Raw genomic sequence first — 24,747 nt, 5'->3', positions numbered from 1 at the left:
CTGCTGGATGGCCTAATGCTCAGAGGTAAACCCCCTCAGGATATGGAGGCTCCATTTAGGTACAGTGGCTAAGACACCTCAGTAAATAAATCCGATCCAGCAGCCAGGCTCTTCCGGTGTTCTTCTGTCTGAGTGTAACGCACTCACACACAGTCTGAGCTGGTACAAAGTTCCTTCCCATATTTCTGAGTCCAAGTGGCATCATCCAGGCCAGCTGCCAACAGAGGGGGGGGAGCCAAAGGGACTGAAATTCTCCCCACTTGCCTGGAAAAAAGACAAATTGCCCTCTGATTCCAGATGTGCTGTAGGTAGTCAACCATGGGGAAAGGGCTGTAGCTCAGTGGTAGAGCGCCTGCTTTGCATGCAGAAGGTCCCAGGTTCAAGTCCTCAGCCTCCCCTGTCTGCAACTCTGGACAGCTGTTGCCAGTCAGAGTAGACAAAACCAACCCAGATGGGCCAATGGGCCAATTCTGTTTAAGACAGGTTCCCATTTCAACCCTTTATTCAGAACCATGAGGACTAGAATCTTGGCTGTTTTTAGACAAAGTGAGCTGCTATGGTAGAGCAGATAGCTGCGCATGCAGAAGGCTCCAGGTTCAATCCCCAGCACCTCCAGATAGGATTGGGAAAGATGCCCCCCTCATCTGAAACCCTGCAGAGCTGCTGCCAGTCAGTGCAGACAATACTGAGCTAGATGGACCAATGGTTTGACATCATAAAGTGACATCAACACAGCAGGCTTTCCCCTCCCCTTGGAATTGCAAGAGACAAGTTGTTCATGTCTCATGACTGGGGAGGGATGGAAAGTCAAACACACAAGGTAACACATGCAATAAACAAAATAATCACACAGCGACCTCTCTTTGTTGGCAGGTATGGCGACTCTGCCTCTTCACAACCTCCCCCAGCAGATGCTCAGTGCCTTAAACACCCAAAATTCAACAAGTACAGCCTCCCCCCCCTCTGGTATGGAGAGGGAAAGAGCTGCACCTGTTGAATTTCTGCCTCACATGCTGCTGGTGACAGAGGAGGAGGCGGGAAAGAGATGGCAAAGCTCAGGATCAGCCACATACCAAGCTGGCTTATACAATCATCTAGCTCAGTTTTGTCAACACTGGCTGGCCGCAGCAATCCAGGGTTTCAGAAAAGGGATCTGTACCAGTCCTACCTGTGGGGCGAGCGGGGACTGAACCCGGGGCCTTCTGCATGCAAGACACGTGCTCTATACTAGGGACTGTTTGTTTCGTTAGGCCCACTTGTGTTTTTCACTTCTGACTTTTCTCACCATTTTAATGTATATTTCATGTTCTTTGTAAACCAGTTAGAGGTATTGACAATTAAGTGATATACTATTGTTTAAATAAAATAAAGAAAAAGAGAAAACCGCTCAGCTGCAGCCTTCTCCTCTGTTTCACCTTCAAGGGCTGTTTGGAGTCCCAGAACAGCTTTTCTTTCACCTCTCTCTCCCTCTTCCTCAAATCCCTCCTCAAAAAGCCATTTTTACAGCAAGGCCCTCGGCTTGACCCCTTATATCCTCCATTCCCAACTGCAACCAGCCTGAAAAGTGCTCATCAGTGCTGTTCGTTGCTCACTCCCTTCTGTCATCTCCCGTTGTCCTCCCACTCGTAAGATTCCAATTTAAAGTTCCTTAGAAGGAGCGGCATGTTGTCATCTTTGTTGCTTGTGAAGCCCTCAAGCACTCCAGAGCCCAGAGGTGGCCCTTTCATGGGGGTTGCAAGAGAGGGGAAATTGTGGGGTGGGATGGGGGGAGAAAGCGGCCCTACAAGAGAGAGAAAGGGAATGCCCCACCCACTTTTGTCTCAGGCCCCACCCATGTTTGGCCTAGACCCCACCCACTGCCAGCACATCCCTCCCCCAATGGAAAAAAATGGCTCTCTTTGTATGTCAACGACATTCTCCAACCCAGAGGTATTTTTCAAAGCAGATTTTCCAACTGGGCAAATTGTCCATCAGACACCCACACATGCACAAAGGGCGAGGGGAGAACACACAGCATGCTTTGCCCCTTTGCTTGCACCCTGCGTCAGAGGCAGGTTTCACCATGGGAGCCCAGAGTTCTTATCTTGCAAGCGACAATTCATTTATGAAGGTGCTATAGTTCAACAACTGACAGGTGCAAAAGTGGGATTTGCAAGGATGCAAAGCAGCGTTCCCTGCCCAAAGGCGACGCTGACAAAGAAGAAGCCAAGAAGGTGCTTTAATACCATCTCGGCAGTTTGTTTTAAGTATGGAAACTGAGCGCATTCAGCCCTTATAGCATTTGGGAACATGCTGTCCCCATGACTCTTAAGTGCTTAACACACACATATGCTTAACATGTCTAATTCCCCCACGTGCCATTTTCCCAGCTGCACCATTTCTTTTTCTAACTCCACATTTGGTGTCAAACTGTACACTAAAAAAAAATCCCCAATAACTTGGTTCAACATAAAGGCAAGGGGGAACTGCAAAATGTTATTTGGAGTGAATGTTCAACCCCTAACAGGAGTGCTCCTATTCAGGGTTTGTTTATTTATTTATTATTGATTGATTGCATTTGTATACCGCCCCATAGCGGAAGCTCTCTGGGCAGTTTACAACAATTAAAAACATTAAAAACAAATATACAAATTTAAAAACACATTTTTAAAAAAAGCAATTTAAAAACACATGCTACAATGCCTGGGAGAAGAGGAAAGTCTTGACCTGGCACCGAAAAGATAACAGTGTTGGCGCCAGGTGCACCTCATCAGAAATATCATTTCATATTTGGGGGGCCACCACTGAGAAGGCCCTCTTTCTTGTTGCCATCCTCCAAGCTTCCCTCGGAGTAGGCATCCTCGAAGAAGGGTTTCATCCAGCCAGACCCAGGGACCTGCCTCTGCTAGAAGCTGCTACAGCAGTGATGGGAATCCTTTTACAGCCTGAGGGTCAGGTTCCCTTCTGGACAACCTTTCAGGGGCCACATGGTGGAGGTGGGCGGGGCCAGAAGTAAATGTGGGCGGAGCAACAAATGCGCATTTTACTTTTGCACAGTCAGCTAGTTTCTACATACAGTCACCCACCCCTCTCCATCAAAATTATGCATATTGGAGCAAAAAATCTGAATTTCACATATACGCTCATGGGGTCTGAACTGGCGGTGACCGACCAGGAGAGAGACCTCGGGGTTGCAGTGGAAAGCACAATGAAAATGTCGACCCAGTGTGCGGCAGCTGTGAAAAAGGCAAATTCCATGCTAGCGATAATTAGGAAAGGTATTGAAAATAAAACAGCCGATATCATAATGCCGTTGTATAAATCTATGGTGCGGCCGCATTTGGAATACTGTGTACAGTTCTGGTCGCCTCATCTCAAAAAGGATATCATAGAGTTGGAAAAGGTTCAGAAGAGGGCAACCAGAATGATCAAGGGGATGGAGCGACTCCCTTACGAGGAAAGGTTGCAGCATTTGGGGCTTTTTAGTTTAGAGAAAAGGCGGGTCAGAGGAGACATGATAGAAGTGTATAAAATTATGCATGGCATTGAGAAAGTGGATAGAGAAAAGTTCTTCTCCCTCTCTCATAATACTAGAACTCGTGGACATTCCAAGAAGCTGAATGTTGGAAGATTCAGGACAGATAAAAGGAAGTACTTCTTTACTCAGCGCATAGTTAAACTATGGAATTTGCTCCCACAAGATGCAGTAATGGCCACCAGCTTGGATGGCTTTAAAAGAAGATTAGATAAATTCATGGAGGACAGGGCTATCAATGGCTACTAGCCGTGATGGCTGTGCTCTGCCACCCTAGTCAGAGGCAGCATGCTTCTGAAAACCAGTTGCCGGAAGCCTCAGGAGGGGAGAGTGTTCTTGCACTCGGGTCCTGCTTGCGGGCTTCCCCCAGGCACCTGGTTGGCCACTGTGAGAACAGGATGCTGGACTAGATGGGCCACTGGCCTGATCCAGCAGGCTCTTCTTATGTTCTTATGTTCTTATCCAGTCAAGCGAGAGACATTATCTGAGTTCCAGGACACATTCTACCCCCAAATAACCCAGATTCCACAACAAGAACAGCTGGATTCTGCAACCTCTTTGCAGTATGCAAATTAAGCAACCAGGCAAGGTTCCCACCCTTTGTTTCACATAATTTATTTCACTTCCACCACTCATGGAGAACAGCAAAGAGCAACCAGGACAGGACACCAAAGCTCTGTCATCACTAACCACCAGAAATCTCAACCATTCAACCTCCCCCCTCTGGCTTCTGAGGTTTCCGCCTGGCAAACTTTCAAGCACGTCTTGGCACTGTGAGGACTAGAAACTTCAAGAGCAGTGGCCCTGAAGTCCACAGCTAGTTCCCACTTTCTGTGGAGCTGCAGCATGTCGACAACCACGGAAAGACCTCCTGCAGACAACCGCAAAGCAGAAAAGAGCAACTCCTGAACCAGCAAAAATCTGGAAGCAACTCTCAACATGGCAAAAAAACAAACACACCACCGGCAACCATCACCTCTTCTCTCCACCGGAGGGCTTTGCTTACAGTGCTGTTAGGAGACTAGCAACAGCCTGCTGGGCAGCCTAGCACAGTCATTTTGTGGCCAAATCTGCACACACCCTCGAAACCGCTCTCTTCCCCGTGCAAAACACTCTGCAGAATCTGGAGAGTTACACTTTATTTATTTATTAGCCCCCTGGGTGCAGGTAGATTCAATTTCCTTCTCATTTTTCCACTCTCCCTCTCACCCTGACTTGTCAGCGAGGAAGCACATCGTCCCCCCCAGTGCGCTCTCGCTCACTCGCCCACTTCCCCAGTGCCTCTGGCCACAGACAGCAAATTGCTGACTAGATAAGCACAGCCGTCTGCCGGCTCCTGACACCCTCCCCTGCTGGACTTTTTCATCACCGTCATGATGCACATCAAGGACCAGGCATGGGAGATGTTTTAAGAAGGGAAGAGGAATTTAGAAAGAGACCCTGTGTCATCGTGGCGGCAAATACCAGCCAGAAGGCAAATGGGACTGGGAGGGGGGGGAGAGGGAGAGCATGGAGGGAGAGCCTGGAGCAATTTCAGAGGCGGTGCCCCCTCCTGTCCTTGGCAGAACTGAAGGTCCCCACCTTTAATGCTGGCAGGTTTCATTGGTTTGATTGAGAGAAGCATCTTGTTACAAACGCAAACAACAAAGTATCAAAGGTCATGCAAGGGTACAGAGGCTTGCAGCTGTCAGGCCGTCTCTGGTTTGGGCTCAATGAGTTCATCAAAGCACATGGCCTGGGAAAACCAGGCGGAGCCAGTCTTAGGAAAAGGGGGGAGCTGCACACACTAAACCAAACCCACCCGACTGGCCTGCAGAAATCCAGCTCTGCACCACCCCAAACAGGAAGAGCCGTTTGCTTGGGTTTTGTATAGGGAGAGCTGCTGCCAGTCAGTGTAGGCAGTACTGAGCTAGATGGCTTGATGATATCAGGCAACATCCTGTTGTTCCCTAGCTCCACACCAAAATGAACTCTGTACGTGCTGGCATCTGGAAGCCCACCACACTCCAGCCTTTCCGGTGGTTTTTAGATTTCTCTGCGGGGATATTTTTCTGCCAGATTAATTTTTTAATGAACTGTGTTTGATGGAATTTGCTATTTGAAGTGTTGTTTGGGAGTTTCAGAGGCAGGGTATTCAGACTGATATATTCTTATTTTCAAATGCAAACCACCGCCAAGGATTTTTTTAATTTTTTTTTAAAATTTAAACAAATAAATGGGATTGGGGAGAAAAGGAGCAGCAGTTGTGGCAAGTAAGAGCGCTCAGTGAGCAAGTGAACGGACTCTGAAAAACACGCCTCCTTCCCACTCAGACAGCTCTTTTACACCGCTACCATTGGGGGAGGAAGGGAGCCATGGTAGCTGGGCATCAGCAGTAGTTCCCCTAGCACTCAGGAGCCATGGTAGTTGGACATCAGCATTAGTCCCCCTGGCACCCAGGAGCCATGGTAGTTGGGCATCAGCTGGTGCCAGAGAAATTCACGCTGATAGCACCCGATGTTCCAAAGACAGATTGCTAAAAAGAGGGATGGGAAACAAACCTGTGACTCTCAGATATTGCTGGACTGCAACCACCAAATTTCCGACCATTGGCCATGCTGGCTGCGCATGCACGTGACAGGAGTTGAAGTCCAACCACATCTGGAGGGCAACAGGGTCCCCATCCCTGGATTTAATGAAGTATCTTGATTTTCTCTTGCCTCGGGGAAGATATGTGGAAACCAAATAAATTAGACATAAATCAGGGAACCCTAGGAGCAGTTAAATGTGATTTAAATTGACAACTATGCTGAGAAATAAGAAAAGGTATTTAGAAGTGCTAAATAAATGGAGCTTAAGTAACCATGCATGTCAGAAGAGAATTAGGAATATCTAGAAATGGCAAAGACTATTTCTTGGTATAATTCATGATAGTGTTTATATGAATCTAAAGAAGGCAACGTTTAGTGGTTAGGATGTAAGTGGGGAAATGTACAATAGAAGAATTTATTTTATATTTGCAGATACGGATATATTCTAGCATGTGTTTGATTTATATTGATGAACTGTATATTTAATATTGATTAAACGAAATGATGAATTGCACCCAGTGTCAGCCATACTCAGAGTAGACCCACTGAAATTAATGGACATGAGTAACTTAGTCCCATTAATGGCAATGGGTCTACTCTGAGAAGGACTCGGCTAGATACAGCCCTATGTTTCTTCTTAAGAAAGCTTACCTAACATGGTTATAATTAAAAATTATAATTACCCGCTACCATTTTTATGTTTCACAATAATAGTTAGCTAATTTTTTTTTATTACCACAAGTATCAAATATGTTGAGGATTAGATTCTTATTTTTATTGGACTAATAAAGTTAATGCTTTAAGGAGGAGGACAATCTTGGATGCACTTCATGGGATGAGCACCCCGCAACCTATCCCTGGTGGGAAGAAGACGCCATTACTGTTTTACTGTTATGATGAACCATGGTGGTTGAAAACCAGTGCTCATAGGCGGATACGTTGTTGTTTGGCCAGTGAAGTTCAGCACCCAGGCAGGGCAAATCCTGCCACCAAGACAATTCTGGGTTCTGCAACCTGCCTCAATTCTGTGAATCAGGGTGTCAGAACATTTAGTATAGACACCAAATCTTGCGCATGAGAAGTTGATACTTATTCAAAGACTCAGGTGCCCTAACGGATGACACCTCCTAGAGTCCCCTGCAGATGGGCGGCTGCTGCTGCTGTTGCTGTTGCTTTGGCATTCCAAAGGCCAGGGCGGGCTAGAGGCCTCACAAAAGGCTATAGCTCAGTGGCAGAACATCTGTTTGGCATTCAGAAGGCCCCAGGTTCAATCCCTGATGATCTCTCCAGGCAGGACCGGGAAAAAGGCTCCTGGCCCGAAATCCGGAAGAGTCGCTGCCAGACCATGTTAACAGTACTGTGCTAGATGCATCAATGGTGTGGTTTGGTATAAGGCAACATTCTAGGTTCCTATTTAATTCAGCCCTTTATTCAAAACCATGAGGACTAGAACCTTACTTTATATTCAGGGAAAGGACCATAGCTCAGTGGAAGAGCAGCTGCTTTGCACGCAGAAGGTCCCAGGGTTCTATCCTCGACAGCGTCTCCAGGTGGGGCTGGGAAGAACCAATCCTAGAGAGCTACTGCCAGCCAGTGTCAGCAGCGCCTTATGTTGCAAAGAAAAACGCCTCTGTGGCAGACACCAGGTATGTTTTTGGGAAGGGGGAACTCATTACCAGCCCAGCCTGCACTCTGATGGGATTTACGCTCAGTAGCACACCCCGGAAGAGGCAACGCCCAGCTGCCTGCCTTGACAAGCAGGCACCCCAATTTGTCTACCTTGCCACAACTAAACTCCAACTGACCAAAAAAAAAAAGGCATTTCACTTTGCTGCTTCGGAGTGGCTGCCAAGGCAATCGCTTGGCACCCGCATGGCAGCCTGGCTGGTACAAACTCAAGGGGGGAAAGAATCTAGCCCCCAGAGCTGGAGTCGAGGTAATAACAGATGGAGCCACCAGAGCAAGGGGAGGAGCACTGACAGGCCCCAAGACGGAGGTGGAGGGAGCAACGTGCTCTCATCCATCATCTCATCTGGGCAGTTCCTTCGGGTCTTGCCCATAATGACCGCCTCCAGCTGCCTTCCTCTGAAGCCCCAGTGCTTTCCTGGCATCAGCAGATCCAGAATCCGCCAGGCTGGGGGCAACTGACAGCATCCCGCCTCGCTTCTCCAAGGAGGAAGACGATCTGAAGGGCCCTGCTGGAGCAGACCGAAAGGATTCTGTCACCCAGCACCCAGTTTCCTTCCCAAAGTGGACAACCAGGTACCCTAACGGGAAGCACCCAAGAAGGGACGGCAGAGAGATTCGGGTGGGTTCCCCCTTTCGAATGTGAGCGTGCCTAATTCGCACTTTCCCAAACCAGTCCACAAATTAGAACAAAGCTTTCCTTCAGAAGTCACGTATATCCGAATTTCGCAATGCCGTTCTCCCATTTAAAAAAAATGTGTACAGAAATTGTTATTATTTGTTTGTTAAAGTCACCTCATAGCCAGTGGTCTCTAGGGGACTTACATTTTAAAAATGTACAACATACACAATTTAAAAGCCAAACAAAAAGGACTAAAACAGCATACCAAAGGCCTGAGCATAAAGATGCCCAAAGATGGACAGAGAAGGTTCCAGGCATGCCTCCCTGGGGAGAGCCAAGGGGCCACCACTGAAAAGGCCCATTCTCTTGTTGTCACCCTCTGAGCCTCCAGTGGAGAGGGCACACAAAAAATGCATATTTTTAGGGGGAAAGTACGTAAAAGTACATTTTAGTGAAGCAAACATTTAAAAATACATTATATTAGGGAAAGCTGATTGCAAAAAGTGTATATTTGGCAAAATTGCATACAAAATGTGTATATTAGGAGGAATGCACACTAGAACTGTGACAAATTTTTGTGAGGACTTTTTAAAAAATTGCAAATGGATGTGGAAAGGTGGCGACTCTCCTCTGATGGCAACAATGAGAGCTAGAAACATGCCTGCTTCAAAAAGGAAAGCTGAGGATCTGACAAATCTAGCCCACCAAAAACTACACCCTGGCTCTCCAATCACTAGAGCTGAGAGGTGTGGATTGGTCAGCTGCCTGCGCGATGGGAGGGGAGGGACCTGGCTGCTGACTCATCATCCTGCCCCTTCCCAACTTTAGGATACTAGCTGCTGTCCAACATTTTTGTGCAAACTACTAACGCAGCAGGAAATCCCAAGGCTGCCTTGCCAAGGATTCCTTAATCCTTAGACAAAGAACTGCTTGGAAATATGAACCCACTATTAGCAGAGCAGCTTACAGCAATATCTGAGTGAGCTGTGTGCGCTTGTGCGTGCGCACGCGCAATCCTTACTGAATTAGCTCACCTTCCCTGGAGTTAAGTCGCCCTGAGACTTTCAACTTTAAAATAAGAAAGCCGCTTTGTTATGAAACCACAAACTTGGATAGGGAAGAGTTCTGTATTAATGACCTGTCTGTGTAGTGGGAGCCACAAAAGGGCCAAGCCAGGGTTTTGTACTCATGCTGGAGGAGGGAGAGAAAAAAGGGGTCTTCTCCCCAGAGACGGATGAGAAAAACAGGAAACTGGACGTGAGAAAGCAGCCCTATGAATGTCAGGTTACTCTCGGTGTAAAGACAGGGAGTGAGCCATGGTTGGGGTGACCCCCAACACTTCTGACAGCCACAGGGTCCACTGCTAAAAATTAGGGTTGGGGGAGCCCATGGGAGAGGGGCGGCGCCCAGGAGCGGAGGGCGCGTCAGGACCGAGGACGGAAAGATCTGCCCGTTCTGGTTCCCGTAGTTGCTCATTTTCCCGCTCTTAAATTCAGTTCTCCACATTTGTGCAGCAATTTGAAGAAGGAAAAAACCCCTCATGAAAATTCTCCAGCATTTTAGGGCTAATTTCTTCTAATAAACACATTTTGTAGCCAATTTTTTTTACTAATGTACACATTTTTGCAAGCCATTTCTCCTCATATAATTCTTTTTTGTATGTTGTTTTGCGCTCATATGTTCATTTTTATACACACTTTCCCTCAACATATGCCGTTCAGTAAACGTTGCTTGGTAGCAACATTCGAATAACTGCGGGTGTCGAAGGGTGCCTGTGCGTCGGTTCTCATATGGTTCTGGAAAGTGCAAATTTGAAAAATCTGGTTTGACATGCAAACTGAATCAAAATTAATGCCCATCCCTAGTCAGCACTGAGTGGAGCTGCCGGAGAATAGGAGGCCGGAACCTCTCCAAAAGACCCGCTCTGGCAGCTGGCCCACTGCCTTTCCAGATGCCAGCCAAGGCAATGGGGCCTCTCTCTTGCCGCAGGCTGACAGGCCCGGCCTCTGCAGCCTGTACTTTGCCCCCGTACACACCCCTTGGCTCAGCCTCCCGCAGAGCAAAGCACAGCTCAACTATGGCCACCCGAGAAAAAGCCACCGGCAGCTGCTTCTACGACGCCATCGTGGTCGGGGCAGGGATCCAGGGCACCTTTGCTGCCTACCACTTGGCCAAGCGAGGGCAGAAGACCCTCCTGCTGGAGCAGGTACAAAGAGCCCCCCCTCCCTTCACACACAGCTCCGGCAACTGCGGTCTCCTCCTATCAGACTGTTGCCCTCATTCCTTGCTGCCAGGCGCCCAGGAACTGGCCTTGATCGGAATGAGAGCCTTGGTCCATCTAGCTGAGTATTGCCTACACTGATTGGCAGCAGCCCTGCAGGGAATCAGGGAGGAGCCTTTTGCTATCTGGAGATGCCGTTGGAGATTGAAACTGGGAACTTCTGCAGGCCAAGCGGGTGCCCTCCCACTGAAAGGTGGCCCTTTCATTAAAAAACAAAGCAAGCTTCTAGCCCCTTTGGTTCTGAATAAGGCACCTATTCAAACAGGAACATAGAAAGCCAAACCATATCAGGCCACTGGTTCACCTACCCAAGCATGGCCTACACTGAATCATGGCAGCTCTCTGGGGTTTCAGGCAGGGAGACTTTCCCCTGGTCCTTCCCGGAGATGCTGGGAACTGAACCTGGGACGTTTTGCTTCCGAAGGAGGAATTCCGCCACCAAGATTCCACCTTCTGCTAAAGATAAAGAAAAATCCAAAGCTTTACGGTTCTGAGCAAAGGGCTAAATGAAAGAGGAATGCAGGGAGTCACTTTTTGCTAAGCATGTCCAGGCAGGGACCTGAAATCTTGGGAAGTGGCTGCCAGTCAGTGCAGAGAATACTGAGCCAAATGGACCCACAGTCTGATTCAGAATAAGGTCCAGGAAAATGCACCTATGTCAAGAGTTGGCAACCGCAGCCCTCTCCCTCTCCCTCTCGCCCTACAAGTTCCCCCTCCCCCACACCCGAGGAAGCTCCCACGGACACAGCCGGATCATCCGCAGCGCCTACCCCGAGGACCATTACACGGTCATGATGGCAGACGCCTTCCGCCTCTGGGAGGAGCTGGAAGCTGAGTCCGGCACCAAACTCTGCAGGTGAGAAGCCTCTGGGCAGAAATGTGGGGGATGGTGGCGAGGGGGGGTTGTTGTTGGAGGGTGGGCTGTTCACCCTTTTGGGTCAACGAGCCTTCTAAGTGGAGACTTTTTATCCCATTTGGTATCTGTGCTCCATTTGAAATTGCATTTGAAAGACGCCGTTGTAATTAGTTTCCCATATGCAATTTTTCAGCTGGTTTTAATATTTGCACTTGCTTTCATATATGCAGGTTTTATTTTTACACAGACACATTTCCCATGGTTTTATTGTTTCGCGCACTCCCTTTCGAGATCCACAGAGGGACACAGGAGGCTACCTCGCACCGACTCAGACAATTGCTCCACCTCGCTCAGTACTGCCCGCACAGGCTGGCAGGAGCTCTCCAGGTTTTCCAACCAGACTCTTGTCCAGCCCTGCCTGGAGAGGCTACCGGGTGTGGAGCTGGGGCCTTCTGCAGGCACGGCAGATGTTGTACCACTGAGCTGAGACCCTTTCTGCAATTATTAAATTACTAGTAAGAAAGTGGAAGTGAAATCAAGAAAACAAGGCTCTGACCGGCGGTGGCTCTCAGGGGTGCCAGACAGGGTTGGGTCATTCTTGTCACCTGCTATCTGTATCTCCAGCTTTTCAGTGGAGACGCTGGGGGGGGGAACCTGGGACCTTCTTGATCTAGATATGTCCCCTTCCTCCAAAAAAAAAGAGGGGGAGGTTAATATTTCCTCCCCGCTGCACAGAGGGTTGAGTCAGGCAGATTCTATACCCAACATCCCCCTCCAGCCCTCCCAAAACACCCCCCTCCCGACCCTCTCCTGCCCCACTGAGAACCGAGACAGGCTAGCCCCGTAATTTATTTGTGTGACTCTATAAAGGCAGCGCCATTAAGGAAATATGCCTCTAAATGATTTTTCATCTCGCCAGGGTCAGGCGTAATAGACCCATCCATCTTATCAGCGACAAGCCCAGAGAAGACCTGCCACCACTGCCATGACGCCCGCACAGCTCACGACGGCTGGCTGGCAACGGTTTCCAGGAAGACGCTTTCCTGAGCGGTTCAGAACATCAGCCCGTCTAGGCCAGCTTTGCTCGCTCTGACTGGTAGTGTCCCTTCAGCGCCAGGGCCCTCCCCATCAGTTGCCACCTGAGCCTTTTAACTCAGGGGTGGGGAAACGTCAGCCTGGGGTGGGAGTGGGCAAAATGTGGCCCTCCACCCCTCTTTATCTGGCCCTCAGGACACTCTCTACACCACACACCTCACCAGCCGCACCTTCCCTCAAATACTTTTACCTTGCTGGAATGAGTCTTTGGACTGCGATAATACCTCTTGCTTCCTTGGACAGAGGATGGAAAGGCACGCATCCACATGTATAAGAATCTCTGGCTTTTGCATGGTACAAAGATAAGCCCCCATTTGCTGCACCACTAACTTTTGTCTCTGGCCCCCGCAAGGTTTCCCACAAGGGAATGCGGCCCTCAAGCTAAAAACAAAAGACCTCCCCACCTCGGTTTTTGTACTGAGTCAGACCACTGGTCCATCCAGCTCAATCTTGTCAACGCTGACTGGCAGCAGCCATTCTCCAAGGTTTCGGAATGGGGGCAATGCCCAGCCCCACCTGGGGACTGAACCTGGGCCCTCCTGGACTCCAGCTCCCAGCAGCCCCCACAGCTAATGGCCAGGGATGATGGGAGTTGAGCATCCCACATCGGCAGGACTACAGATGTTCCTCACCACTGGCCTAGAAGGTCAGACAGTTCGTCCTCCTTGCCCCCAACAGGCAAGCTCTTCCAATGTACCCCCGGCATCTCTCTCTCTCACACACAAACCTGACCCCTCCCTCTTCTGACAGACCGACACCAATGCTGGTTCTGGGGCACAAGGAGAGCCCTGAGTTTCAGAGCTACTGGAGGGCCATGGAGCGCAACCGTATCCCGAGTGAAGTGTTACCTGCAAGCACCTTGGCTCAAAGGTTCCCAGGGATCCACCTGGGCGGCAGAGAGATGGCTGTATGTGACTTCACAGCAGGGGTCTTGTTTGCTGACAAGGCACTTAAAGCCGCCCAGGTAACAAGCGCATGGTGCGCGTTTGCATGCACGTGAGAGAGGGGGCGCCACGGCGGGAGGGAGAGACAATTGGGTCCCCTCTAGCTCAGTATTTCCTACGCTGACTGGCAGCAGTGGCTGTCCAGGATTTCAGAGAGGGGAACATGCCTAGCTGCACTTGGAGATGCCAGAGGTTCAATGCAGGACCTTCTGCAAAGCAGATGCACTGCCACTGAGCTACAGCCCTTCCCTTAAAAATAAAGCAAGATTCCAGTCCTCATGGTTCAGAATAAATTTAAATAGTAACACAAAAAGCTGTCTGACACAGGCCATTGCTCCATCTAGCTCAGAACTGTCAACACTGACTGGCAGCAGCTCTCCAGGATCTCAGAGAGGGATATCTCTTGAGGCTCATGACAAACCCCAGAGGGAACGTCTAAACTATAAGCAATAATCCTTAATACATGTTTTTGTTTTTTTCCTTTAATTTTTTTTAAAGTTCCTGTTAACGATTCCTCTTATCCTCACTTTTGACTTTCAGGCATCTCTTGAAGACCCTTTTTTTTGTGTATGCCAACAGGCCTCTGCACCTGTTTAAAATGGGTTTTTTTAGTCCCCAATCATTTCAATGCGTTTAGGCTGCGACCCTATCTTCCTATACATCTGCTCCCACAAGTAATACATGCCCTGGTCTCCTCTCGATTAGACTACTGTAATGCGCTCTACGTGGGGTTACCCTTGAAGACGGTCCGGAAACTCCAGCTGGTACAAAATGCGGTGGCACGCTTAATACAGCAGACCCGTCGCCGGGACCATATCACCCCAGTGCTGATTGAGTTACGCTGGTTGCCAGTTGTATACCGGGCCCAATTCAAGGTGTTGGTATTAACCTTTAAAACCCTATACGGTTCCGGCCCAGTCTATCTGAAGGAACGCCTCCAGTATCACCAAATATGCCGCCAAACGAGATCAGCCTCACAAGACCTTCTCTCGGTCCCACCGGTGAAAACAGCTAGGCTGGTGCGGACCAGAGAGAGGGCCTTCTCGGTCGTGGCCCCCACCCTCTGGAACTTGCTTCCCTTTGACCTTCGGCATGCCCCCTCCCTGATGACCTTTCGCCGCGCCTTAAAAACCGGGCTTTTCAGGCAGGCCTATGGGATCTCTGGGGTGGGTTAGGTTTTATACTGTATCAGTGGAGGATGGTTTTTTAGATGCTATGATATTAATAGTGTGATTGTTATGAATATGTTGATATTGCATTTTATATTGTGTACGTCGCCCAGAGTGTCCGTTAAGTCGGACAGATGGGCGACTAACAAATAAAATTTTATTATTATTATTATGATTATTATATTCAATGATCGTCTTGCTTCCTTTTACGGTTTTCATGTTGCTATGCACCAACTGCCCTGGCATTTTGCGAGACGGCAGTAGAGAAATACTTCTATAATTTTTTTTAAATGTGGCAAATATTAGTTTTGCCATGGACAAAAAGGGCAATGAGAGAGGCTGACCCAATGCCCTCCCCACTTCCCCCACTAGGACCAGTTCCGGCACCATGGAGGAACCATTCGTGATGGAGAGAAGGTCCTTGGCATCCTTCCTGGGGCCATGGCCACTGTGACCACCAGCCAAGAGGAGTATCAAGCTAAACACCTAGTGGTAACTGCAGGAGCTTGGGCCAGCCACCTCCTTGCCCCGTTGGGGCTGCAACTGCCTCTCCAGGTAAGCCGCCACCCCTGCTGTGTCCTCCCTGGAAGCAGTAGTGTGGTGGCAAATTCAGAAGTGCAGGGTCCCTTCATGATAGTCACACCACACACCATCTCAGCCATGCCCTTTCCACTTTTCCTCTCTCCCTGTTATCTCACCAGTCCACACTCCCTAGGAGCCAATCAGCATGGAAGGGGAGGCTGTGTTAGCTACTAAGAAGAGTCTTCGCAGTGGCTGACTCACTTCCTTTCACTCTCATTCCAATCAGCACAAAAGGACAAGGACTCTCCTCTGTGGCTGATAGAGACCCTTTTCATGCTGATTGGCTCATACGTAGGGACCTGGCTGGGACTCTGCTCCTAAAAAAGTAACGGGTCTATGACCCTCCGCGACCTTGGATGACTACATGCCTGGCCAGAAGAAGGTAAGCCACGCAACAAGAAAACGAGTGCTGATTTGTTTTGTGGCTCCCACTTTCTCTTCCAGCCGCTGCGCATCACAGTCTGCTACTGGAGAGCGAAAGGCCACAGTCCCCACAGCCACCTGGAGAAGCTGCCTTGCTTTATTGCAATCAGCCTGAATGGAGATAAGCACGACGTTTACGGGCTGCCTGCCGGGGAGTACCCGGGTCTTGTCAAGGTGCAGGTTTTTTTAAAATAAGGCCTCATGAAAATCCATCCACATTTCACGGCAAAGTTCACCTAATAACACGCCTGGTTTTTGTACGCAATTTTGCCGAATAGCCACATTATTGCAAAGCAGCCTTGCCTAACGTAATAAGCATTCCTGCATATTATTTGCAGGCGTGCATGCCCTTTTATCCACAGTTTACCCTAGCGTATGTATGTTTGTATGCCTGGAGAACTACAATGCCAAATTCAGAGAGGAGTGCAGATTGTGAAGGTCATTTCAGTTCATGTATTCGGAAAGTGCAAATTAGGGAAGTTTGCATTTAAATGAGAACGGAATTAATTTCCTCCCCCATCCTTAGCCAGCTCCCACCTGCCTGCTGCCAGAGCTTGGAAAAGTTACTTTTTTGAACTACAACTCCCATCAGCCCCAGCCAGCATGGCCACTGGATTGGGCTGATGGGAGTTGTAGTTCAAAAAAGTAACTTTTCCAAGCTCTGCTGCTGCCTTACTTACAACCAGACCAGGGCCCAACTGTTACCTTCCTCCTCTTCCTCCATCCCAGTGTTGCCCCTTGTAGACCTCAGCACAGAGAAGGATGGGAGCAAAACTAGAATGAGTTGGCTCTGCCCCTCATTGGCTCTGGCTCCGCCTCCTGTTGGGCTCCCTGCCTTCCGCCCCACCGGTCCCAATGAGACCACCAAGGTGGTTATTAAAGTGATGCAGCTTAGCTTAGCTTGCTACATTCCCTCACACAAAGCTTCAAGAACGAGAGTGGCAACTCTGTGTAAGATGCACACTGGGCCACCACTGGAAGCCCTCCATTGCCGCCCTGGGCTCCTGCTGGGAAGAAGGGCGGAACAGAAATCTAATAAATAGATAATAAAGTAAACCTTCCCAATAGCCTCTGCCCAGGGATCCTGGACTCAGCCTGGAATAGAAGAGCTCACACTAACTGAACTCAGTATTGCTTGCCCTGACTGGCAGCAGCTCTCCACAGATTTAAACAGGTGTTTTTCCCCACCCCCACCTAGAGATTCCAGGGATTTAACTTGGGACTTTCTGCATTGCAAAGGAACAGCTCTACTAATGAGCTACAGCCTGACTCTCACCTCTGCCCCACAGATCTGCTACCATTATGGCACCCCTGTGGACCCTGACCAGCCTGACCAGCTGGGCTCTTCTCCTACTCCTGATGTGCAAATCCTGCGGGATTATGTCAGCAAGTATCTGCCAGGGCTTGATCCGGAGCCAGCTGTACAGGAGCGTTGCTTATATACGGTAAGCGGTACCCAAGGCATGTGCTCTGTTGCTGAGCTATGACCCTTTTCCTGATTACGATTCCATTTACATCCCACCTTTCTTCCAAGCAGCTCAAGGTGGTGTGTGTGGTTCTCCTCCCTCCCCACTTTATCCTCACAACAATCCTGCGAGGTAGGTCAAGCTGACTGTAACTGGCCCAAGGTCACCCAGTGAGATTTATGTCCACACTACACCACACTGGCTCTCAATTTCCTACCTCCCTACCCAGGGAAGCTGAAGCACTGCTCAGCCCTCTTGGATGCATCACCGTTCATCTCTCCTTCTCCCATCTCTGGGACAGCCGTTGCTACGCACTATTGAACTGACCACTTTTTATACTCTCTTGGCAAATCTGGCAGAGCTCTAATCTCATGGGAAGCGGCTTTATTCCAAGCCAGACCAATGGCCCATCTAGCTCAGTACTGTTCACACTGACTGGCAGTGGCTGTCCAGGGTTTCAGGCAGGAAGTCTTATCCCAGCCCTACCTGAAGATGCCATCGGGGACCGAACCGGGACCTTCTGCATGCAAAGCAGGGGCTCTGCCACTCAGCTACCATCTTTCCCCTAAAAATAAAGCAAGATTCCAGTCCTCATGGTTGTGAATAAAGGGATGATTTCAATATATATAGGGAGCTGCCTTAGGCTGAGTCAGACCATCAGTCTATCTCGCTCCACAGTATTGTTCACACTGATTGGCAGCGGTTCTCCAGGTTTTCAGGGAGAGATCTCCCCCTCAGCCCTAGCAGCAGATGCCGGAGATGGAACCTGGGACCTTTTGCATGCAAAGCAGGGGCTCAGCTATTGAGCTATGGCCCTTCCCACTTCCGTCATCTCTGTCGCTCCTCATCCAGACGGTGTTTTTCAATCAGTGCCCTAGCTCTTGCACAACAGGCCCTCCAGTGGAAGAGAGCCGGGGTTACAGTGAGAAGTGGTTCCCTCAGCACCTAAGAAAGTTGTGGCCTTCCAGCTGCTGCTGAACTACAACTCCCGTCATCATCCCCGGCCACTGACTATGCTGTGCTGGCTGGGGCTGACGAGAACTAGAGGCCAATATCCGCTCTAGGACATTTGAGCTAAAATCCCCAGTCAGTTATGCTCTTAAAGGGCTTATTTCCCAGTTTGTAGGTACATGTAGACGCACATGCCCCAGGGGAACTTGACAAACAAGAGTTGCTGTGGTGAAGGCCTAACCTGTTGGATTTCTGCCTGCTGTGTCACTGTTAAAAGCAATCATGAGAAGGGAATGCTTCTCTCTCCCCCTCCCCCCAGTCATACTTGAACTTTTAGCACCATATGAAAATTGACTGGCAGGAGGCGCAGCCAGGACTGATGATGGAACCACTTCTTCAAAATGAGGCACAATTAAACTTATGGTCCTCGCTTCCCCACAATGGAGGGATTGCCAGCGGCTCAGAGAGCTTTTGAAAATGGAAACAGACCAGGAAAAAAATCACAGAAGAGAGGGCTATTAGAAGCTATTAGCTACACTTGAGAGATGGAACCTCCATAGTCAAGGGGCAGTCTACCTCAGGATAGCAGGCACTGGGGACAAAGCAGCCCATCATATCTGGCCTGTAAGCGTCCCCGAGGGATCTGCCAGGTGGATGCAAGATTAGATGATACCAGCTGCAGAGCAATCTTTATGTTCGCTGGAGTTTTGCCAGGAATGAATGAGGGTCAATCCACTTCAGTTTGGAGGGGGCATTATCCACACAGAGGTTGGAAGAATACTGGGGGTGGGTGGGGGGAGAAAGAGACTGGATCATCAGCTTCTCGCTGCAATCCAGAATGCTGGATGGAGAGGATAGGCCTGGTTAGCTGGCTGGGGTGGGGGCAAGGTTGCCAACTTTCTCCCCTGGCTCTGCTCCAGAGCCCTATAGCAGCAGCCCAACACAGGGGAAAAAATGAACGGATGGAGCTTTTCCTGGCTTGGAAAGAAACCCCCCTCCTTCATTTCTGGTGCTAAAAGCAGAGGAGCAGGGCCAAGTTTTTTTTTAAAGTTGGCAATCCAGAGCAGAGACAGATGGGAAAGGTTGGAACAAGCAGATGGCGAAGGTTGAAGGAGCACCATCTTCTGGCAAGGCAGCTCCCCTACCCCCTTGTGCACACATGCGCATGTACACACACACATATGCAGAAAGTCCCCTGCCAAAATCCCCATGCGCTTTTGCAAGTGGCCACCCTCTCCGGGATTGGTTGCCGCTCTTTGCAGCGGCTTGTTCAAAGCACACTGTCAGCCTCGCTTCTAGATCCAAGACCATCCAGCAACACAAGGTTTAAAAATAAGCCTTAACATGAACATGTCTCTTCTTTATCTCCTCAACCATGACGACCACCTCAGAATACCCTGGATGGCGACTTTGTGCTAGATCGGCACCCTCGTTTCAGAAATATCGTCATCGGGGCCGGATTTTCAGGTAAGGGCTGCTGGGGAGGGAGGAATAGGAACCCATCTTAACACGGCTGGCTTCAAAAAGAAAAACCCAGAAGTGGAGAAACCTTGGAGCCTGCCTTGGACTGAGTCTGACTAGCAACCTGTCTAGTTCAGTATTGTTGCGCGCCACCCCAATCCCTGAACGGTGAGAGTTTTCCGGGGTCCCTGCGCTCACTCAGGATTTGGTTTCCTTGGGAAGGTCAGCGGAGGCTGTGCTGTCTTTATGGAATATGGTTTGTTTATTTACACACATTCCAGCCTGAGCTTAGGACGGAGGGGTTCAAGACATCAGCAGTCCAATATCCAGCTTTTCCATCAGGGTTACAGGAGGCACCCCAAACCCAGGGTGCAGAGAGTCAGTCTCTCTGCCTGCCTCCACTTCCCAGCCTTTCTCAGACACAACTCAACACACAAACCTCTCCTCGGCCCCAGGAGGGTGGAGAGTCTCTCCTGAAGAGTTTCAACAACAATAGGATCTCCCTGGCCCATTCACCAGTTAATGGGCACTTGATAGACCCATTAATCTACCTGGCCACTCTATTAGATTAACAAAAGAAACTTATCTGACCAGCAGAGCAGGTGTCTAGCCCTTAGGCGCAGGATTCCAAATCAGAGACTGGTACTCATAGAAATCATCCATCTCAACCCCAAAGCCATAACAGTGTTTTCTATGCTGAGTGGCCGCAGCTCTCCAGAGTTTCAGAGGGGGAGCCATCCCCAGCCCTTCTGCATGGCAAGCAAGTCCTCTAAGCTATGGCCCTTCCCCAAAGGCCTTAGGCAAACTGGAAAAGCAGAGGAGGGAGGCCAGGGTCTGGAGGGCATCCTAAACCTGGACCGGCTTAATAACAAATGCAATGATAAAATAAGAATAGTTTTTAAAAACGTAACAATAATAATTTAAAAAGAACAACAGCATTGCTCCTTAAAACAACCACAGAGGCAAGGGTACCAACAGGGCATCCGCACAGCCTAACAGAGGCCACCAACTTAGACGGCGCGACAAGGGTTAGGCTAGACAAACTGGTGGAGCAGAAATCTTATCGATACCTGTGAGTCATGCTGGCTAGCTGGAACCTCCAAGGTTCAGAGGCGGTCGGCTTCCAACGGATGGGGATCGTCCTGCTCTGTGGCAAGGCCAGGCCCAAAGCAAGAGTGCAGAAGGGAGAGGTTCAGGCAGTTGCTCTAGGAAGCCAGAGAGCTGGAACTGAGCCTTCCACAGCACCAGCATCAGGTGCAGCCAGATGGTTAGACTCACCTGTGCTGCAAGATTCTGCTTGGCTTAAAGGGGCCCCATCCTTCCCTAGCAGGATCTGTGAGTTTTGCTTCTCTCAGTTTCCAACCATAAATTCAGTTGTCCACATTTCTGCAACAATTTGCAGTGTTTTTTTTTAAATCCCTCATGAAAACTCTTCAGCAGTTTAGTGTGAATTTCTCACATTTTTGTATGCAGTTTTAACTAACAATACACACTTTTGCAAACAATTTCTCCTCATACAATTCAGTTTTGCAAACAATTTCCCCTAATATAATTCATGTTTGTATGTTGATTTCACTGACATATTGTATGCATTCAGTAAACACAGTTGGGTTGAAGAGGAGCATTGCAAAATTCAGATAAGTACGAATTTTGAAAGATAGTCGTGTTTCAGTTGTCACACTGTTTCGGAAAGGACAGATTTGATAGATTTAGTTTTAAGCATGCACTGAATTGAATTCCCCCTCTATCTTTATCTCAAAGGCTAGGGCAGTGTACAAGAGCCCAACTGCACCTAAACTCAAGCCCAGTTTTCCCCACCAACTCCTCTACAACACAGCAGCAAAGGCTACTTACAGGAGACACACAGAAACGAATGAAGCTAAGTTTTCATGTCCATTAACTTCAATGGATCTTCTCAGAGTAGCAGAATCAGCCAATACCACCCAGTATCTCTCCTGCTGTTCAGCTTTCCCTTAAGTACTAGGAGTCAGCAAAAGAAAAAAAATGTCTCCCAACTGGGTTTACTTTGCCTCTCTTCCGCAGGTCATGGGTTCAAGTTTGCACCGGTCATCGGAAAGATCCTTTGTGAGCTGAGCCTGGAAGAGGAGCCCTCTCATAATGTGGCACCGTTTCGGATAAGCCGCTTCCCACCTCTGCTTAAAGCTCCCCTGTAATCTCCCACTGACTCAAGGTGGGGGAAAGGGGGGGTCAGATTCATTCTCTCTCCCCTCTTCCATTTTCCAGGCGAGGAACAACTTGCAAGCTTCTATAGTCAGCTCCAAAGTTGACATGGCGGGCTTTATTTTAACCCCATTCTTTCCTGTCATCCCATCCCCCCCCCTCGCCTCAACAGTTTTGAGTGTTTTCTTTTGGAATGGGTGAAAGCTTACCCTTACTCACAAATGTGTCACTATAAAGATGTGTTTTGTGCAAGACAAAAGCTACAGCTTTAGAGAATGGAGATCACACAAGGCTGTCAAGTTTACAAAGCAGCACATTATAAGGAAGTTTTTGCCGCCGCCCCCCCCCCCCGCATGGACCATTTGAAAATTGCCAGTGGTCTTGGTGGTCTACTTGGTGGTTTTTCTGTCTCTTCTTGCCATTTGAATGCACTGTGCTAGGTGCTGTATGATTTTTAATTGTATGCTTTTTGCTTTTCTTTCTTACACATTTTTAATTGTATTGCAGAAGTTCAGGGTCCCTTTATGATCATCACAACCACACCCCTCCCATCCTTTTGTTTTGTTTTGCTGCTGGGTTGAGAATGAAATCCTTGTTAATGCCTTCTTCCACAACAGACATCCCTAGGAGCCAATCAGCATGAAAGAAGAGTTAGCTACTGACAAGAGTCTTCTCGGTGGCTGACTCACCTCCTTTCACTCTGGTTCCAATCAGCAGGAAAGGACAAGGAAGCATGCTAGAAGACTCTTCTCAGTGGCTAATATGTTCCCTTTTCATGCTGATTAGCTTGTAGGATGCTGGAGACATAGGGACCCTGCTCCCAAAAAAGTAAAGAGTCTAAGACACACACCCCTGAGTCCCTGGATGACTACACCCCTGGTAATACCATAAAATACAATTAAAAATCAAGATGAATATTTAACATGGCCATGAGACAGACCGCCCGAATGAAGCTCGTGTACCACTGATGGTCCACAGACAACAGCTTGGGAACTTCTGTTTTAAAGTTTAACTCAATGGCCAGACATATTACAAGTGCTGAACACTGTGACTGTATGGTGGATTTGGACAGAGTGTTCCTGTCCAAATAATACGCTTGCTTTTGGAATGACAAAATTTGTGGTTTCTATTTTAAACTTTCATTATTTTTCCCCCTATTCGTCACATGGGAAAAAGAACTAAAGGTGCGTGCGCTTAGCTTGCGTTGGAGGGAGTAATTTGCAACTCTCCATTTTCACTCCCTCCTGGCTGCAGCTACCCTCTTTGCGGATGAAAGAGATCTGCAAGGTCGGTGATGATTGCGGGCACCTCTAGACGGTCACGATTTTCAGCTCTTCTGCAACAAACCTGATTCTCACCAACACCAATGGGACCTTTTGCAATGAGGAAAGCATGCCATACCCATTTCATTGACAAATATGCAAAAAAAAATTTTAAAATCAGATGGTGCATTATCCGCAGCAGAGAGCTTTGGCTATGGGGCGGTATATAAATACAATAAATAAATAATAATATTGATCAGAAGATGACATTTGATTCAATCTCTCACACAAGACTCTGGAAAAAATTAGCCCTCTCATCTACAGATGAAAGACTCCTCTTTTTGATTAAATGGTTATACAATAATAATCATTGGTTGAAGGTGCAACATGCGGCAGACGGACACCTTACAGATTCTGTCTCAGTGACGAAAGGGTTTAAAAGAAGGCTGTATTTTGCCCCTGTGTCGTTCAATTGGTGTATCAATGACACAGCTGAGCATTTAGCATTTAGCATCTCCAGCATGCAATCACGCTTGCTTGATGCAACAGGGCTGCACACTTACACGCTTTACATTTAAAGCGCATGGCTTCCCCCAAAGAATAACGGGAACTGCAGCTGCTTAAGGGTGCTGGGAATGGCAGCTCTGTAAGGGGTTAACTCATATTGCGTGTAATTGGGGCCCTAACCCTCAAGAGCATCCCCTGGAGCCTGACGCCACCATCTGCCTGCACCCCATTAATGGAGACTCTCTATTGGTTCCCAAATGGCCTGGCGGGCAACCTTCTGCGGCCTAGTGGGCCTCATCTGGCCTATAGGGCATAAGGTCCCCATTGCTCAATGGAGGCTGGCCCACTGCGACAAATGGGACACTGCTCCACCAACCTAATTCTGCCCTGAGCCAGCCCCTGGTGCCTTCCTAGTTAACAACCAGCCCAGGGGGAGGCCTCTTCTGTCACCTTCCTCCTCCTCTTCCACTTCCATCAATGGGGCTAAGTCCCAGATATGTGGAATTAGCATTGCAGCTTTACTCCCAGAAAAACTTCATATTGGGAAGGTTTTTGAAACAGTTTATGAATAAGGCAAATAAACTGCCCTCTTCAACACTCCAGTAAAATTTAAACTTGTTTGACGCCTTAATTAGAATAGTATAACACTGCAGCATGTGTACTTTTTAAAACGTACATTAAAAAATTATTTGAAAGATAAAACGTATGCCATTTTTGCAAGTAATTAAAAAAGCCTACCAAGATCCTGCTGTGATCTTCTGTTGTAGTGCAATCCTATGCAAGTTTACTCTGAAGCGAGTCCTAATTCTGTACAAAGTACTCTTTATGCTGCTGAAAGCTATATATTTACTGAATTCCTGATGTGAGACAAGCAGGAAAAGGAAACTGTTCTCAGAACTTGAGATGGGGTTTAGCTATTGATATTGTCAGTCACAACCCTGACTTCACTTATTAGCTAATAACCTGAAAGGGCAGGGATTAGAGCAGCCGGTACTAACAGAAGTTGCCGGGGGGGGGACATTTTGGCTTATATCATTTGAACCAGACCACCTAGAAACTTTTTTTTTTAATGAAAGCTGGGAGTCCGAAGATTAAGGTGACTCACCCAGAGAGGACCCCCAAAAACCGGAGACTCCGGGCAAAAACCAGAGACATGGCAACCCTAAATGAGACCTAG

General features: G+C 48.5%; 2 protein-coding genes across 3 annotated transcripts in view; one reads left to right on the top strand and one right to left on the bottom strand.

Annotated features, from left to right (window-relative positions):
* The window catches only part of SEZ6 (seizure related 6 homolog), a 186,891-nt gene extending 182,142 nt beyond the window's left edge, over window positions 1-4,749 (bottom strand). The window contains exon 1 of the mRNA XM_061605518.1: window positions 4,724-4,749. Within this exon, the coding sequence (XP_061461502.1) occupies window positions 4,724-4,749 (26 nt within the window). The remainder of the gene's footprint in view (window positions 1-4,723) is intronic.
* A 5,701-nt stretch (window positions 4,750-10,450) lies between these two features.
* Window positions 10,451-24,213, top strand: PIPOX (pipecolic acid and sarcosine oxidase). 2 transcript variants are annotated; one of them, XM_061604765.1, is made up of 9 exons: window positions 10,451-10,598; window positions 11,381-11,529; window positions 13,375-13,588; window positions 15,110-15,292; window positions 15,764-15,916; window positions 17,032-17,187; window positions 19,551-19,626; window positions 21,664-21,811; window positions 23,056-24,213. In XM_061604765.1, exons 1-8 carry the CDS (start codon window positions 10,470-10,472, stop codon window positions 21,792-21,794), a joined length of 1,191 nt encoding a protein of 396 aa, XP_061460749.1. In that variant the 5' UTR covers window positions 10,451-10,469; the 3' UTR covers window positions 21,795-21,811; window positions 23,056-24,213. The 2 variants fall into 2 exon arrangements, with proteins under 2 accessions (XP_061460749.1, XP_061460748.1); XM_061604764.1 differs by having other exon boundaries at window positions 21,664-24,211.
* Window positions 24,214-24,747: the final 534 nt, after the last annotated feature.

This window comes from Rhineura floridana, chromosome 21 (genome assembly GCF_030035675.1).
Source record: "Rhineura floridana isolate rRhiFlo1 chromosome 21, rRhiFlo1.hap2, whole genome shotgun sequence".
Classification (NCBI taxonomy): Eukaryota; Metazoa; Chordata; class Lepidosauria; order Squamata; family Rhineuridae; genus Rhineura; species Rhineura floridana.
Note: the sequence above shows the minus strand (reverse complement) of the source record. Positions and strands in the feature narration are given on the sequence as shown.

Excerpts from the sequence above, each read along its gene's own strand:
- PIPOX (XM_061604765.1), top strand. The coding sequence starts at position 10,470 with ATGGCCACCCGAGAAAAAGCCACCGGCAGCTGCTTCTACGACGCCATC. Across the intron at positions 10,599-11,380 it reads AGACCCTCCTGCTGGAGCAG|TTCCCCCTCCCCCACACCCG; the intron begins GTACAAAGAGCC and ends TCGCCCTACAAG. Across the intron at positions 19,627-21,663 it reads CATCGGGGCCGGATTTTCAG|GTCATGGGTTCAAGTTTGCA; the intron begins GTAAGGGCTGCT and ends TCTCTTCCGCAG.